This window comes from Oculina patagonica, chromosome 12 (assembly GCF_052425735.1).
Source record: "Oculina patagonica isolate OP01 chromosome 12, crgOcupat, whole genome shotgun sequence".
NCBI lineage: Eukaryota > Metazoa > Cnidaria > Anthozoa > Scleractinia > Oculinidae > Oculina > Oculina patagonica.
Genome location: NC_135769.1, coordinates 26,398,580 through 26,416,833, shown reverse-complemented (window position 1 = coordinate 26,416,833; position 18,254 = coordinate 26,398,580). Strand labels below are relative to the sequence as shown.

The 18,254-nt window shown below is 38.0% G+C and overlaps 1 protein-coding gene, 1 long non-coding RNA gene and 1 other non-coding gene across 6 annotated transcripts in view; all 3 read left to right on the top strand.

Moving 5' to 3' along the window:
* Positions 1-2,470, top strand: part of LOC144633878 (structural maintenance of chromosomes flexible hinge domain-containing protein 1-like) — a 38,002-nt gene extending 35,532 nt beyond the window's left edge. The window contains 1 exon segment of the mRNA XM_078492784.1: positions 636-2,470. Within this exon segment, the coding sequence (XP_078348910.1) occupies positions 636-1,399 (764 nt within the window). The 3' untranslated portion in view covers positions 1,400-2,470.
* A 5,401-nt stretch (positions 2,471-7,871) lies between these two features.
* LOC144633927 (uncharacterized) overlaps positions 7,872-18,254 on the top strand; it is a 47,675-nt gene continuing 37,292 nt past the window's right edge. Inside the window, exons 1-10 of one of the 4 annotated variants that reach the window (XR_013567120.1) lie at positions 7,876-7,939; positions 8,854-8,921; positions 9,427-9,464; positions 9,684-9,795; positions 10,003-10,061; positions 10,460-10,517; positions 10,759-10,835; positions 11,042-11,088; positions 11,594-11,636; positions 11,879-11,976. This is a non-coding gene — a long non-coding RNA (uncharacterized LOC144633927). Of the gene's footprint in view, positions 7,940-8,853; positions 8,922-9,426; positions 9,465-9,683; positions 9,796-10,002; positions 10,062-10,459; positions 10,518-10,758; positions 10,836-11,041; positions 11,089-11,593; positions 11,637-11,878; positions 11,977-18,254 lie in introns of those variants that run through there. The other 3 variants (XR_013567121.1, XR_013567119.1, XR_013567122.1) reach the window with 3 other exon arrangements.
* Positions 9,274-9,346, top strand: LOC144634103 (small nucleolar RNA SNORD52). The gene has a single exon (XR_013567159.1). It is a non-coding gene; the product is annotated as a small nucleolar RNA SNORD52 (small nucleolar RNA).

Here is an 18,254-nt window from a genome sequence, read left to right as displayed (position 1 = left end):
AGTGGAGCTCAAATTCCAACGAAATTCTGAGAAATCCAGCTAAAAACATGCGGAATTCTAAACCGCCCGAAATACAATTTCTCTCAATCTCAAATCTGGTCGATCTCAAATCATACACAAAATCACGTATTCAAAAACGCGACAGTCCGCGTGACAGAGTACAAAGTCCTAGAGTCACGAAACTAAGCGAAAAAGTCTTTGACAGTATGTTCATGCACTGGTCACGCATATTTATTACCACACGGAGTCTTGTTTTCAAACCCTTTATGGATAATTTTTGGGAAGGAAGAAAGGATCACGGTTAACAGTAACATTTCACGAGAAAAAAGCAACAGTCCTTTTGTTCACGGTTCACGGTTTTGTTCATAGTTCACGGCTATGTAGGCAAATCACGTTTCACAAGACTAGCATCCCATCCGGGGGGGGGGGGGGGGTAGAAATACGCCTAGTCGCTTAATGCTTCATAAACCGGAATAAGCTCCGGCGGTATGGGTCACTGGGCTCAATGCAGACTTAACTAGCAAATCACGAGAATAAAAAAAAATTCACATTTCAAGGGGGAAAGGCCTTTCACGGATCACAGAAAAAAAAACTCATTACCACCTTAATGTTTATGTTGCTTTGTTCTCCTTAAGGCATTGTAGCAGAACTTGCGTACGTCTCCGACCCGTTACTTGCTCGCATCCTGTCGTGGTATCTCCAGTCTAAAATGCAAGTAGCTCTCACCAGCACCACAGAACAGCAGCGAAAAGTATACGACGCAGGATACTCAGCTTACTGCGAAGCTACTTTATTGTCTTTTATGAAAAGAGAGTTTGATGGAAGCGATGGCAAACCTCTGCCTTTGGAGCTTCCAAATCCGCCGCCAAATTATCGCAGCCCTATTGAATTCGCTGTGAATCTTCTCGAGTTTACGAGCGACAATGGTTACCTTCGCTGTAGCCTTTTCTGGAATCTTCTATCAAAGACAATCGTCGTGAAAGACCTGAAGTCTGGACAGGCGTATCGTGAGCACCTCACCAGAATGAGGCAGCCATGCCCCACGATTCTGACACGTGACGGGAACATGATTGCTTCCGACGGGTTGATGGATCCCAAGAGACGCTGCCCAGCGAGGATAGAAGATTTGCGATTCGCGTTTGGCGCGTTACCGGCCCGCGAGACCGCGCGTTATCGTGAACTGAGAGAGCGGTGCGAAGCTCTAGACAGGCTGTCATTGACGGTCGACAGACACGAGAAAGAAATAGAAGATGTGCGCGCGAAGGAAGAACAGCTGAGTTTGGTCAAGAAGAGTTTGTCGCCTCGCATTACCGAACTTGAACGAGAACTAAGAAAGTTGAGGCCTCCTGGAATGGACAGGGACAGCAGTGAACCTGCTGATAAACGGAGAAAAAGATAGCCGCATACTTTGCTTAACGCTATTTTTGGCTGCACAGAAACATTTGTAGGTACGAATAATGTTATATCAACGTTAGAATTCTCAACATTGGTCTTCATACATTTCGTACAGTTACTAGTTAGGAAATATTATTCATAGATCTAGGAAGATTCCAAATGCTGATCAATTCCTTTATTCTCATAAATACTATTTTAAGGAGAAACCAGTGGTTGGTCATGTACAGGGTTAGTAAGTGTGCTCATAGTGACGATTCTGTAAGGCGTGTATTGACGTAATACGGAATTCACGAAGCTTGGGTATTTAGAGTTTCATTACAGTCTTTGCTGCCCTTTTGGGATTTTAGAACAGCACACTGAAACCAACATTTGTTGTGAAAAAAAGGTAATGCGTGTCAGGTTAAAAACGTTACAGTATACTTGTCAATTTAGGTAGTTCCAAAAAATAACGATAACAAACGGAATTTCAGATGGTTTAAAAAATTTGCAACAGCAAAACCATTCATCGGATTGAACGCTGGTAGTCCAATAGCTGTAATTGTTTTAGACTGTCCACAGCCTCTCGATTTTTCAACGCAAAAAAGCAAACGAAGCGAGCGCGAAGCGCGAGCGCGCGGGGGGAGGGGGGCGTCAAGCGAGCGAAGCGAGCGAAGGAAAAATAGAGCTCCCCGTCCCCCACCCTCTTGCTTCTTCCGTTGTGCGCTGGCGTCCAGTTCTCTCGCCGTTCTCACGATCGAAAAACACGAAAAATAGAGGGCTCATTCTCGTCCCCATAGCCCTTTCGTTTCTCTTAGCCGGCTGGGCCTTGGCACGAGGAAACAGAGGGCTCTGGGGACACAGGATTTCCAGTCCTAGATTCTAGGACTTCCGGTCTTCATGAATGCAGTCATGAAGTTTTAAAAGAATGTATGAGAGAGTCGTTACGTTTTCGACTTCCGTTTAGGAATTCTTTGTTCCAAACAGCCAATCAAAAAAATTCGAATTTATTCAAAAATCCTATGTCCCCAGAACCCTCCGTTTTCTCGTGCCAAGCCGGCTAAGAGAAACGAAAGGGCTATGGGGACGAGAATGTAGAGGGCTGTGGACAGTCTATAATTGTTTCTAATTTGGTGTTATTTTGTTGAGACTCGGGGATGAGGGGGTGGGGGGAGGAAGGGGGGAGAGGACTTTTGGAAAATGCTCTTGTGCTGTTTTTCGTTGGGAAGATGAAGATTGTGTATTCCTTCGAACGTTTGCCGAACACGGGAAGCAAAAGGTTTTCTTTTTTATATTCAATTTACATGTACCCTGCTTCGAAGCTTGTAAAAGCCAGCATCACCCTTAGCTAGCTTAATATTCTTTTGTTTTTTTCTTTCTCCTTGCGTTGAATACTTTTCTCGCCGCTCAATTCGTTACGTGGCAGGACTGGGTCGTTGTCGGGTGTTGTAATTTCCACATCAAATAAGTTAAAACAGTTTCCCTCGCACTCGGTTTTGACAAATTTCTGAAATTTTCAACTAATGTTGCGAAGATTGATTGGAGGGTTGTTTGTCTGAAGCATTCTTTGATTTGTCCAATTGTCTAAAAATTTGAAGTTTCGGGGTTGGGAAGATATATGGAGTTCATACGGCAACCTGCGCTTTGCACCGACACGATTTCCAACATTTCTCATGTTTACTTTGCCCCCAGATGTCTCAGAATTTCATTGGCTAAATGTAATCAAACGGAGCCTATCATAAAAATGTCAAAAATATTTTAAAAATTTAGAAATAAAAACTACGATAAAATGTCACTATAATATAATACTACCGAAATCACTAAACTGTTAGCACCCCGGAAAAAACGATCGATCGCATTTGAATTTTGGGCTTGCTCACGTGACCATTTGGAGCGGCCGAATTGGTCACGTGACATTCTGTTTCTTTTCGCGGGCAGAACAACTTTGCTTTCAAAGGAAGGCTCACGGGTGAACTTTCCACAGTGGGAAATCAATTGGAAAGGATTTGAGGTCGCTACATTTTGAGCGGAGGCGGAGATGTTTCAAAAGAGTTCGACCCAGGAAGTTTTAGAGCAACAGGATAAAAGTACAAAGTGAGCGGTGCGGTGTTATCGTTTCAAACATATGGAAGACCTTTTGTCAAACGGAAAAAATCTCCCTCGCTGCAGCTAGGGATCAACCGAAAAGGCTGGAGGACCCAGAACTAGATTACTTTAACTGCTGATGAAACGTAGACTTTCGATAACTTACAAGCAGCAGCCAACTAATCGAGCGAATGGAACAGGCTTTGTTGTTTCTCATTTGATCAACACTGTATTGCTAACCAGTATCGAATGTCCAATTTATACACTGGAGATGAAGCCAATTTTCTCCACAATGTTGAGTATCAGGTATATTTTAACTCAGTTTTATTCATCTGTTGTTGTTTTGGTAAAGGCTGATTGTAAATCGCTTAGCGTTCCTCAGTCACGAAATAACCCGTGAACGATTTAAGTCAAGAAACCGGCGGTATTAATCTGTTAGACCTGAAGCATATTACATTAGATTATATATAATCAAGAGAAAATAATAATTTAACGCAAACCATCTTTTAATTGGTAAACAACAAATATTTCAGTAAGTACAGTAATGTTGCAAATAAAGACAAAAATATTGAAAGTTGGTGGGTTGTAAAATTGCAGTTCTCATATTTCTGTAATTAGTAACTCGCTTTCAACACATCTCTATTTCTGTAAATACAAATCCCGAGTTTGGTTGAAATCGTGGTCTCAAATCTTTCAATGTCAAAACAGAAGTTATCGATTTATGTAAACACAAACGTGCAACTAACACAAACATGTTAAGCTTAATGCAAACGGCTGAAAATCACAGTTTTCAAGAGTCTTTATAGTTACGTTGTCTGAGCAAAAATAACGTATCGTATTATCTGTGTGAATAATCTGAAAGAAAATTCGATCAACCCAAACATGCAACTTTTAACACACGAAAAACGGTTTAATACCACAGTCCTCGAGAATTTGTAGTTTGTCTCTTGTGGTCTGAACACTTCGCCCATGATGCCGTCTTCTATGAAGTTTAGGTAGCAGTTCTCATCGTCAAAGATAACGAAGACGAATTTGATCGCAGCTTAAATATCCTGAAATGTTTTGGTGATACCACTCCTACTTATGAATCCGTAAAAATTGAAGTCTTCTGCCGAAGAGGCGAAAAACTTTCCACACTTGTGCAAACCTGTTCCATAATATCCCTTCACTTCGTACTCAGCCAGGAGTGAAAGCAAAAACAAACCCGCGAAAATATCACGTGACCAATCCGGCCGCTCCAAATGGTCACGTGAGCAAGCCCAAAATTCAAATGCGATCGAGCGTTTTTTCCGGGGTGCTAACAGTTTAGTGATTTCGGTAGTAAGCATCGCTCGCTTTTGAAACATTGTTAATTTGATTTTTTTTTAAATTTGTGCCACGTACTTTCTTACAAAGTAAATTATCAGACCATTTATTATAAAAACTAACTTTTGTCGTCAAACATTTTGCTAGTATTTAAATTAAAAATATCGATTACGATGGACGATTCTTAGTCTAAACTGACCTAACTTATTCAGTTAAGTTGAAGTTAACATCGCATATTATCCACCAACATTGGACTGAGTATTTGTTTCCCTATATTTTTGCAGCCGCTTGAGTAAAAAATTTCTTAAACTTCTGTTGCAGTTACGGTAGTAAGGCTGGTTTTTAGTAGCACATAGGCATAACTACAAGGTAAAAACTATTCGAGGTCTGTGCACTTTGATTTGCTAATCTTATTGACATCGAATGCTTTCCTCTTTGACCAGTCTTGAGATGGAATTAAAGTTCTAATGGCATCAATCGACCAGTGAGTAATTCGAAGTATCTTTAGCTTTTTAGCCAGTTAGAGCGCGCTTAAAGTGTTGTTCTGTTCATTAACTTGATTTGATAGATATCTCAGCGTATTGTGAGGAAAAGTGGAATGAAATTTGCTTTTAAACAACGTAAAAGCTATAGTTTCAAGTAAATGTGATCCCTTTAGTTTTTAATATAACATATATCGAAGTAACTACATGGAAGTTCACACCTTATACATTGATAACATATGCATTTTCACATAATGATTGTAGCTAAGGCTGTGTTCAGACTTGGTGTTCAGACTTGGTGCCGGCGCACGATGCCCGAGTACGATTCTCGCTGGGCACTAATGTTAACATGCATTTTTTTCAAGTGCCCACGCCATAATTGAGAACAAGGTCTCAACCTTGTACTCGGGCACTTAATGGTACTTCGGTTTTCTGTGTGTGAACACGACGCCATTTTTTGCCGGTGCCCAGGTATCAATGCTCGGGCACAAAGTGTGAACACGGACCGAAATAGACCGAGGTAACAGTTGTAGTACTGTAGTTGCGGTCGTTATTCGATAAATACCCTCAAGTGGGACCGCAACCATTGTACTGGTTACTTTAATAGAATTATTTTACCAGTGAAGGTAATTTTCAGCGAACAATACTTAGTATTTCTTGTCAATGTTTTATATCTAGATTACCTATTAAAGAATTTCTCATTTTGCTAAAAGAGATTTATATGAACGTTTTAAGTATTGTATATAATGATAGTTTTGGATTTTGAGAGGCCAACTTTGGTGCAAAATTTATGTCCTAGAGCCTTAGATTAATGTAATTTATTTATTAAAAACAAATATGGATTAGTTCATACATTAGTGTGTTCTCGCGTATTTTGTAATTCGTTACTGTTCATTAGAATTAAATATTGTCAAAAAGTGTTGTGGAAACTTTTAGTTTATTTCTTGTGGTTGCGTTGGAATCTTAATCCAGGGCATTTACTTTGTGTCGTGCTCTTCGATATGTTAAAATTGGTAGGGTCTGTTAATATGAAGAAAACTTGCCCTTTGTAGGAGGGCTACCCTCTCCCCTTTTAGAAGCCATCTTTTACCGAGCATAAATATGGGAAACGTTTAATCTCGTTCCCAGATCTCGCGGGTTTCGTGCGCGAGATCTGGGAACGAGATTAGGAAACGTTGTCCCTGCCGGCTTTCCGGGTCAAAAATTGAACAAAACTTGACCTTCCCAGTTTTATGCATGCTCTGTATGTCCAGAGTTTGTTTGGTAGGCGTGTCAAAAATAGCCAAAGTGTTTACGTGAAAAAAGGATGAGTCCCTACCTTCAAAGCAAGTGGCCCTCCCCCCCCCCCCCCCCGAGTCAACTTCGCGATTTGTCATATCATATACCGTATTTATTCGATTAAGCGCCCAATCTCGAATAAGCGCCCACCTCGAATAAGCGCCCACCCTGAAGGTAGAAAAAGTTAATAAGGGCCCAGCCTCGAATAAGCGCCCACCCCCCACCCCACAAAAATACTAAAGTGCGCAAGAGGAGTATTGATTGTTGAAATTGACTAAGTACTTTTAAGAAGACTTGCCCCATGACCGAGTTTTCTGAGTATTTTACAGAAACCTTCAATGAGCAGTTAAAATTCTGCTTAAGTACACCTTTACGTTGTGTTATTTTTTATTGTTTTGTTACAAAAATAAACTTGCTATTTGCTGAAAATCGTGAAAATTTAATAAGCGCCCAGCCTCGAATAAGCGCCCACCTCGAATAAGCGCCCACCCTCAAGGACCAAAAATTTAATAAGCGCCTAGGGCGCTTAGTCGAATAAATACGGTAAACAGTTTGCAGCTATTTATAGGGAAATGTGCATGAAAAGCTTTCTCGTCCCGGGTGGCTCGGTATGGAGGGTAACCCTCCTACCAGGACAACTCTTCTCCATAATAATCAGGACCTTACTTGGCTCCGAGGCTTCGCAAAAAAACAAAAAAAAAAGGTATCACGTCGGGTGCGAGGGGTAGAAAAATAATTTCTTTTGTTTTCCTTTGAGCCAAGTGAGAATTTGAAATATCGAAATTGACCTACATGTATTGCCAAGGCAATCTGCGATGGACAAGCGAAGTTAGCGATTAACGCCAGCGCAGCATACCATACCGCTCATCATTAGAGCCAAGACACTGAAGGGTAACACTAAAAAAATGCATGTTTTTTTGTAAAGTGGAAAAATTGCAAGGCTGATTAAACGGTGTGGGACTATATCTAAATTCCAATATTTTGCAAGGCATACGCGCGCTAGAAACTAACGGCGCCTGCGTACACGGTAGTCCTTGCAAATTCACGTTCGTTTTCAGCGTTTTCAATGTTTTTTGTTGTTGTTGTTTAAACATTACTCAGTGCTTGGTAAAAATAATATCGTTCATTCTCAGGCATCATGGCTGTATAATTCCGTAATCCGTTCAGCTAGGCGCTTTCAAATTCGAAGAAATTGCAATATACACCCCTCCTCTCCCACAATCCCCCGAACATATACTTGCACCCAGTCCCTCCCTTGTGTCGTCAGTGCGCAAGTCAGTAGCGATATTCGTCACACATTCGAGAACCAATCGTTGCATTGCATTTTGATCACATGTTTGTCGGTATAAAAGCGGTCTGTAGAACGGCTTTGCACGAGGTACGAAAGATGGCGGACAGTAGTGGAGGCTTATTTTGTGGTAAGTCTTGATTTTTAGCTTGACTCGATATAGGAACATCTACCACAGATACTCAGACTAGTGTGGAAGTCCTTAGAGATTCATAAAGCTTAGGCTGAAGGTTGTTTAGGCCGAAAATGCTTTGTAACTTTTCATTTTGGATGAATCGTTCACGCCACGTGCTCACCAAATGGCTCCAGCATTTCGCGACCGAAACGTTCCTAAAATATTTAAAATCTAGTTAAAAGATTCTTGGATATCTCTAAGATAAAAGGAAAGCTGTAATATTTCGTTTCCCATAAAAATATGTAGCCTTGACTGTTTGAAATCGGTGGATGCGGTATTCGAATTAGGCTTTGTTACCGATGTTACGGCGTTCAATTTTCTCGATCACAATGCAAGTATTTGGCCAGTTCGCTATTTTCTTCATAATTTACAGAAAAAGAGGTAATATAAAAGGATGCAATGGCATATTCTTTTTCGACAAAAATGCAGAAATAGCTTGAATAACACGTGGTCCTCAAGGCTCGCTTTTATAATTTCTTACTGATGAAGAAGTTTGTTTCCACCCCCTTGGGACTTGACATGTTTAGCATGGGACATGGGATCCAAAAGCCAGTTGTTCTCACTGTTCCAGCTAGTGATGACACAAGATGACGAGCCTGATTACTCTTTGAAGCATCACGTTTTGTGTAGCTTCTTTGTAACTGTGATGTCGAATCGAGGCATTTGTCTGAGGCTGGTGACTGAGAACACATAACGGCGGAAACATTGAGCTGCTTGCTGGTAAATGGGCCAACCATGCCTTGTCTGGCTGCTTATTAAATTTGTCTCAAGAAAGCACTTACAAAATGGCTTTTCCCATGACTTGAAAGCATCGTAGAGATACTGTAATCTATTTTAATTTTTTTCTATTTCTTTTTGTCCTATTGTAGTATTCTGGTGTGGAGGTCTTGGACCATAAAAATCGGCAACAATGGGAATTGTTTTCTCTTCTCCAATGGTAAGGAATTTTTTGGTTTGTTTCTAGCAGCAACAGATCACTAAAAAAAGCAGTTTCTTTAAAGAAGAACGTTATGATATTTACTGCACCTTTCAATAAAAGGAGAACTCTAAAGTTCAAAACGCAATAAACAGTTGTGTTTTTCATTGCCGTCATTCATAATCATGACAACAAATTAACAAACCTCTAAAAAAGGATGGCAAACTTTTAATCCTGTTGAAGTGAACTTCTGTTTCCTGAGAGGCCCGCAATGTAAATCAACCGAATAAATAACTTTATTTTATCACAGTATGGTCATGGAATTTTGTGTTGCTCACAGAATGTTAGTAGATGATTAGAATTTGAGCTAAGTGATAGTATGATGAATCTTTTAGACTAGAGTCTCTGAACGACATGGTCTTGAAGAAAAATGTCATTTCTGAATCTATCACAAGAACAACAACAGCCTTTAATGTACTATTGTTGAATCTTAACTGAGGAATGTTCTGTTTTTTTTTTTCTTCAGGTCCATTCAAGTGGTGACATTTGTGAATTTCCAACCAGGTGAGAAATTATGTTTTGAAAAGAAAAATTGGCTGGCTTTATTATATAGACATGTTACTTGTGATGAAAACCCCTTTCTGACACCTCTTGTTTGAGTGCGCAATATGTTGCACGTTGAACGCATTTGTTTTCTGAAGTAACTTGCACCATACTTGTTAGACAACATAATCTTATAATTTTGTGAAGATAATGTAACTTGGTTGTCTTGCTTTATTTTAGGAAGATGCATTTGAAAACCCAATCCCCTTCTGACAGTGACGTGTCCAAGATTTTGTTGAAGGATGTAGCTTGACGACTGCACTAGATAACTTCAGTTATGTAGACCAAAAAGGTATGTAAAGGAAAGGAATGCAGAGCTTTACTGGATAGCAGTTTTTTTTATTTTAACATGGGGAGTTGTGATGAGAAACTTTCAGTTATCCCTGTCATATCAATGATGCTGAGATGACACGTCAGTCTGACACTCTCCAATAAAAGCTTCGTGACAGTCGTGTCTTGTTGAAAATTGTACCATTTAACAGATGAAAATCTCTTGCAGATACCCCTCGAAAGTAAAAAAAAATACAACTGGGCAGCAACTTTCTGGATATGCTAAAGGTTAGTTTTTCTCCCTCTGTACAAATACGGATATCATTAAGGTGGAAGAAACAGAACTGATGCAGGGTGATGAGTGAAACTTTTTTCCCCATCTTATCGACAATGACGATAACCCTTTTGTCACTATGTGACCAAGCCAAACCTCTCTGACTGCATCAGGGATTCATTTTGGATTCAAGTCTGTTCCAGGGGTATTTTCTGTTATGTGAAAAGTGAGGGAATTTATTTTCAAAGGCTTTAGGTTTTGTAGCTTTTGTTTTCATCTCAGCACTGTTCTTTGCAAGATTGAAGGAACTGTGAGCTTACAACAAATTGTTTAAAGCCAAGTATAATCAGTCTTTCAGTATGTAGCAATTTATCAGTGGTTACATTACAATGGAATTGTTTTTAAATTTCAGTTGATGTGTTGTTGTCTGCAACCAAAGCATCAAGAAATGTTGAAGAAAGTGTAGTGAGGTAAGGTGAATGGAGCATAAAGATGTCCTATCAAAACCGCAAATGTTGCTGCCAGCATCAGAGTTTTTGCAGTTCACGTCTAACCAGTATGATGATTAATTGCCATATTCGCAGTTTCCACCAGAAAGATGATTGCATCTTAATGTTGGCTTTATTTCCTTGGATGTCTGACTGGTTAACAAAATCTTTTCACTTTATTAATCTAGTCAGTCAAGATTTATTGATTAAGAGTTGTTTTCAGTTTATTTCAGGGCTTTGTTACTCTCAAGAAAAAATGCTGAACGGCTCAAACACTAACTGCATCCAAGTTGTGTTCTGGTAAGTAAATTTATTGATGTAAATCAGAGAAACAATTTGCGACCAGAATGATGATTCTTTGCCATATTCGCAGTTTCCACCAGAAAGATAATTGCGTCTTAATGTTGGCTTTATTTCCTTGGATGTCTGACTGGTTGCCTTTTACAGTGGTTTGTTGTTTTGTGGGAATTAAAATTATTTGTAACAACTAGCATTTTTTGTTTAAGATTTGAACTACTGAAAAGGAGATTTTTGAAAAGCAGCAAAGACGCTGGTAAGTTCACTTTACAAGGTTAAAACCTAAACTATTGATCTGGAAAAATAAGGCAAACGATCCTTTACAATCAAAACTACACTAGACAAGTGATGTTCCCAGTGATGACTCATTGAATTCATCAATGGAAATTTGATTTCATTCTTCAGTTCAAAATTCTATTCTTGATATTACTAGTGTGACAATCAAATCCCAATTTGACTGAATTCATGTCTGACTTCACATTTCTCAATCCCCTGACTGGTTTTGACTGCGAAATAATTGCTCCTATTTTGTCCAGGAAAACCTTACAAATGATCCAAGTAGTGCAACAATGTAGATTAAAACATCAAAACCAGTATGATGATAGTTAGCCTTGTTCGCAGTTTCCACCAGAAAGATAATTGCATCTTGCTGATGGTTTTAATTCCTTGGATGTCTGACTGGTTTTGATGGAAAAGAAGCTATTCTACATGATACATATCAAATTATCATTTAATGTCAAAATGTTGCTTCAATTTTGCAGGCATCAAGTTGTCCAAAATCAAAGTCTCAAGAAATGTAAGTTGGTAAGTTTAGTTTGATAGAATTAGAAGTATATTTACAACTATTTTTAAGTTGAAATGTGTGGAATGATGTACAACTTTTTTCCCCATCATATCGACAGTGACGATAAACCCTTTGTCACTTTGTGACAAGCCAGAACTGTCTGACCACACTACCACCCAGGAATGCTGTATGAAGGACTTACTAGGGGAGGGAAGTGTGTACATTGATAATATTAACCGAAAGTATGTTCTTGTATTTGCAGGCAAGACTATTTCCATTTCAAAGGAACTTAGTTAATGTATTTGCAGATGATGTATTTAAAGTTAAAACAATTAAAATAAAGATTGATGTATTGAAAAAGGTTTGTCGGATTATTGTGGTAACAGGATTAAAATAGAGGATAATACTGATTACATGGTTACGCGGAGATATGAAATTTATCTTAGAGTGTTCAAATCGATAGCTTACGAGTGAGTGCAGCGAACGAGTGAGATATTGGTTTTGAACACGAGAAGATAAATTTCATATATCCAAGCAACCATGTATTCTGTTTATTATATAAACCTACTAATTACGATGTTTTGAAAGTTTTCCGAAGATTTCCGACCATTTTTCCGAAGATTTTCAAAATTTTGTCCGAAAGTGGTATGAATGATTCCAAACATTTTACGAACTTTACCAAAAATTTCTGAAGATTGCCGAGGAAGATCCAAAGATTTTTCGACTTATATCGATAAAATTTGGCTTATTGAGCATTGAAACACGGCAAACTCTGCGAGCTGATTGGTCAAAAATGATATCACATGTGTGGATATCATTTTTATCCACATGTGTGATACCATTTTTCTCGATTTGCTACCACTCGCTATACCACTGCAGTTTATATAATAAAAGTATTTCTCCTGTTTTTTTTTTTTGGTTTTTGCCCCACTGATAAAGCATTGTCTATAAGCCCTTTAACATGTTTCCCTCTACCACAAGGAATCAAAGTTAAACTAGTTCTTTGTATGACGAAATGATCCGAGGAAAAAAAGAGTGACTATTTGCTACCTTAAGGTCGCGGGGGATACCTACAGCATGAATAAATTCATGAAGCAAAATTTTGCTTGACCTGCATCTTTAAAAACTCTTGTAAAATTCATTGATTATTCATGAGGGTGCAAACCAATCCCAGTACAGTATTCAGATCACATGTACACAACTGTAAACCCCAATACAAATCAAACAATAGAATTAACTTTTGATACAGACTCCTGCTCAGCTAATTCGTATTCATTAACTTTTGATACAGATCTCTACTGATTCGCATAACAATACTTTGCATTCAATTTATTGTTTTCATTTCACAAGTAGAATAAAATATTCGCGTCCGATCTGTATGGCCGTTTACAATGGCTCGCCTATCGGCTCGCCATTGTAACAGCCCATACAGATCTCCCGCTCATATTTTATTTACTACTTATTTCTTGGCAGTTTTGGGTGCGATTAAGCTCAAATTTTACAGAGACATAAAGAAATGATAAAAGATTATGTATGTCATCTTTTATTTGGTAGATTTTTCTTAACGACGATGTAATAGCCACGTTAGTGCCAAATTGGGAAGAATATGATTTTGTGGCAGAGTTTGCGGAACGAGTAGGAGACAGCACACTGTGATCTTGTCAAAAACTAATCAGTCAATATCTCTAGAGTGTCATAACAGAAGCGGTTTTTTTAATTTAAAATTTGCCACCAAGTTGTGGCGGTTTAAATGCGCAAATTTTAATTTAATGCCTTCTACCTCTTTCTAAAAGCGCTCTTTTAAAATTCCGCCTCTGTTATGACACACTACAATATCTATAGTTTACCTATCTGCAGTGGCAAGTAATGAAGTTCTGTATCCGCGCTGTATTCTCTGCCACAAAATTGTCGGAAAAGTCCAAACTTTGAGATTTCCGAAGGTGTCCCGACCAAAACACGATCAGCTTCCAAAGGAGAGATGTAATTATGGTAATTATATTCCACGCTTTTATGATGAGAACAATGCGTTTTTATGAAGGACACGATTGTTCATGCCGAATATTATTGAGATTTCTCTGAGTTGCAGAAACATTCAAATTTGAATAAAAACTAGCTCATAGACTTACAACAATGTATATAACCGTATAACGCCAAACGTTGTTTTAAATTGGTTAAAATATCAAAGAAACAGGAATTTATTTAAAAAAAAAATCACGCGCACGCACCCATATTTTTATCCAGTCATGAATATCTCGTAGAGTTGCCGATGTCAGTCGTTGTACTTCGTGCATACGCTTTAAATAAATGCATAATAATGAGGCTAAGGTGTCCCCCGCGACCTTAAATAGATGTAAACTTGGGTAACCATTTAGAAACATCCAGCTGTGGGTGTGTTAACAATAAATAAATAAACTTTGTTTTTCGAGGGTTGCACATAACAGTCATTCAACTGACAAACCTGTGGCCCTCGGATTCCCGATCGAATTGGAATTTTGAGGTGTTAGTTCTTCTGGAGGGAGGAAAACCAAAGATAACCCTCGGAGCATAGACGAGAAACAACGAGCGCTGTCACCACTGCCCCATCCCTGCTCCCCAGTCCGCTCAACCTGTTTATTTCATGTCAGTGAAGTCGGTCCCTTTTAAAGTTTTCCATGATAGAGTAGAGATACTTCAACCAGAACGAGCTGTTGATATCGATCGGTGCAAAAATAACGAAATAAAAATTTACATATATCGGTACAACAAAGTATTTTTTGTCAGGATTTACCGCTTCCGTTGTATTGTGGTGATAACTGATTAACAATAAATCTGATATTTCATTGAGTACCGATTACTTTAATCAGTCATAATGCAGTAGTAAATTTTCATGCTACGACATGAAACTACCTGGCTTTGAAACTCGAGAACTAGAATTGTGATGTTCTTGAGTAAACTCGGCATCCTTGTACAGATTTGTTGGCTGGGTTCAACTCGTTAATTGACAGAAGTGGTTCATTATATATTGAAACTTGAAAGTCGATAAACATTTTCTAAACAAGATTAAACGAACTTTAGTGCGGACGAGATAGTTTCCTTTGGAACATTAATAACATTTACGCAGAATTGCTAATAAACACAGCTTATGTATTATGTAACAAGCTGTAGCAGAAATAACAATGTCTATATTGGATTAGAACTTCCGAGTCGGCATCAAAGACACCCGTGCTGCTAAAATTACCTTTGTAATAGCCGTAGGAAATATATGCACATTGCTTTGCACTTGAAAAGGTGAATGAGTAATCCACGTTTCCTGTAATTTAGACAAACAATCGCAAAGGTTTTGATTTGGTTTCCGGCCACTGTTAAGGTAGACCTGACCCACCTACTTTTTTTTTTCCAAGAGCGTTAACAAAATGAAATTATCTTTTCTTATTGCGGCACGTGGATACGCTTTATATCGCATCCTTTTGAAGTTTCGTGCCAGTTTTGAAGTACTTCTATAAACTTGTTAAAATTTAAATTAAACTCTCAAATTTGAGAGCACGATTTACACCCCTTCTGTGAGATTGGCGGCATGAGCCCGCAGTTTCGGTGACAAGTTGCTAAACGACACGATGCCGAGCTGACGGGCCATGTACAGCTTTCGGAAGTACTCGTTAGTGCTCGGAGAGTATTTGAATCGGAATAATTAGAATCGGAGGCTCCTAACAATACTACGAAAATTTGCCGAAAACAGCAGCTGAAACTTCGGCAAAATTTGGACGATGTGCCCTCTTGTTCCTTGCTTGTCGTTTCGCAAGACTAAGAAAGAATTTTTTTTTTCGAGGTGGAAAATTTGCCGTTTCCGGCTCTCATAATGGTTAACTGTATAGTACCGGAAATTTTTTTCCTTCGTGCAATAATGCAATAATCATTCTACAAGACTTTCAAATATAGAAAAAAAAAAAATATTGGTATTTACTCTTAGGTCTATGTCTTGGTGAAAAAAGTCATGCAATCGTGCGTGCATGTCTGCTTGACTTCCTAAAGGAATGAAAATCCCAATTCATTCACTTCACTTACATGTAAGTTTTCACTTAGTTTTCCAGTGTACAGTTTAAGGACCCCTTTAAGGGGAGTGCCTTTTAGCACTTTTACATCCCATGATCATTGGCATGTTAAAGAGTGTAAAAAAATCAAATTCTTCAAAAGGTATTTAAAAAAAAGTTCCGTACAATGACTATCGGGAAGGTGAATGATTATGGTATGTCGACATTTAATGGCTATTGAGCACCACTACGCAATTTGATTATTTCTTTTGCATTGTTCATCACAATGGCTAAATTGATTTTAGCCTGGCAGCAAGCTCTCCTCCCCGGAAGATCAAGGGAGAGGGGGATTGACAGAGAAAGAGAGGGAAATAGAACCTGTTTCTCTTTCTTTTTTCTTTTTCCTCCACCTTCCCCATCCCCCTATCTTTTCCCCGAGTGCCGAGCCTGCTTGCTCGCAAACGTGATAGTTGCCTGAGTCCTGCAAAGGCTTGTTTTTTGTTTTGTTTTTTCAGATCGTAAAGGAAAGCAGCTATGTGTTAGTTAAAAGACAGTCATAATGGATGTGGTCAATTCACTGAGAACTGTTTGACTGACGGCCAAAAATTAAATTTTTATTGACAAGTCATGTCTCCACCTTTTACCATTTAATCTGACCACTGACAAACAGCCAAAAACAGTTAAGCTGACAAAAGACATAAGGCCAAATTTTCTACAAAGGTAATCAAAATACCATCCGTTTGGTAAATGAAATTAGACTGAAGAAATCTAATCCTTTTAAAGAGTTAAACGAGTCGTGTATTTAATTTTGTAACAGTTAATTTGAGCCATATACATAGCAAAGAAAGTTGCACTTGGCATTCATTTTATTTATACCCATTTTAGTTGTTTACTTTCTCAGTTTTTCTTGGACACCGCAAATCTCACCGACACCGCTACAAAGTAAAGTTTAGCGATAAGATTTCCCCCAAAACGCGTGTTAAAACTCGATTACCAATTTTGAGGTTTACAAAGACGATTATCACCTAAAAATATTGTATCAATGCCTGGGCACGTACAGTCCTAAGCCGATTTTAAGACCAGATTCTGCATGTTTCAGTTTATTTTGAAGAGTGGGCCCGTCTTTTCGGCCCGTGCAGGAAACCCGCAAAGATTTTTTCAGTATTTATTTAACCAGTTCATATCCAATTATGTAATTATTTGCATCACTCGGAATGAATTACACTTGGTACAGGTCGGTTTATGTGTGTGGTGAGGAATTTTGTTTTTCTCCGTCTGAAAAATCAGCTGCGAGCCATTTGTTCAATTATCAAATGTCCCACCTTTAAATTGATGTCTGTCAGCTAGTCTGGTACTTAGGGGAGATTGAGCGCTCTTCAAAGCTTTTCCAAGACCTCACACTGGAGAACAAAGGAATTGCAAGAAATAGATTGCTGGCAAACATCTGCGCACAGAGAGACACTAGAAAAGATCGCCTTAGCTTACCGTCTTCTTCTCTTGAAACCAGTTTTTCTCGTTCGTGTGTTCATTTTGCCCGAGACTGGAACAATTTGACTGGAAGGTCAAACCTTTTAAAAATAAATACATGAATTGAGTGCCAGATAGGGATAGTCTCGAAAAGGTGTTTTTTTTTTTTTTTTTTTTTTTGGGGGGGGGGGGGGCTAATTTATTAATTAAATGAAGCGAACATTCACTGCGTTGTTCTCCAGAGTAGTAATGTACTACACTCTAAGGCAAATTTGCCTTAGAGATATAGTACATACTACTTTCCAGTACTGGGTCCAAATATGGTGATAAAAATGGGTCAAATATTGGGTCCAAATATTGGGTCCAAAATATGTACAAAAAAATGGATTACAAAAAGAACAAATATAGAAAAAAATCTGGATTCAAATATTATTCAAATATTGAAAAAATATTAATCAAACCCTAAAAAAAGCTAAAACAAGCCTGAAAAAATCATCCATAACTCAACCCTTGCTCCAAAAAAAAAAACTTCTTATACCTTTTTTAAAATTTTGATTAAGGTGCGTTTATTTTATGCTTGTGTTTGTCTTTAATATCCATAAGGATATGTTTCTATAAGTTATCTGATATTTTTAATGGCTCGTTTGTCATATCAAATTTATATACTTTTTCTTCATATCTGTTAACAATTTGTTTATTTTGCCTTGTAATTTTACTTTCATTTACTAATGTGAGCTCTTTTATTTCATCCTTTACAATTTTAATCATATTTGCGTGATTAGTATCTGAGAATTTTATGGTTTAGCCTGAAACCCTTAATAACAATTTTTGCTTATTATTACCATATATAAACTATAATTCTTTGGTCCACCTAAATGAATGATTATTTATAATTCACCGTCTAACTATCTTTAAATCACCTAACATGTCGCCTGTTTCTATACCTTACTATTTTGAGATTAATAATATCATTAAAAACTGTTTATTAGTATTTTTCATATAAATTATCAGCTAGCTAAAAAGATTCTTTACTTATAAGAATGTTGTGTACTCATTAACATTTTATACTTTTCCAAACTTTTTATACGATTTTTTCCATTTAAAACTTTAAAACTCTTTCCTAACCTTTTTACCTATTTTTATCACTTTTTTCTATTTCTTCTT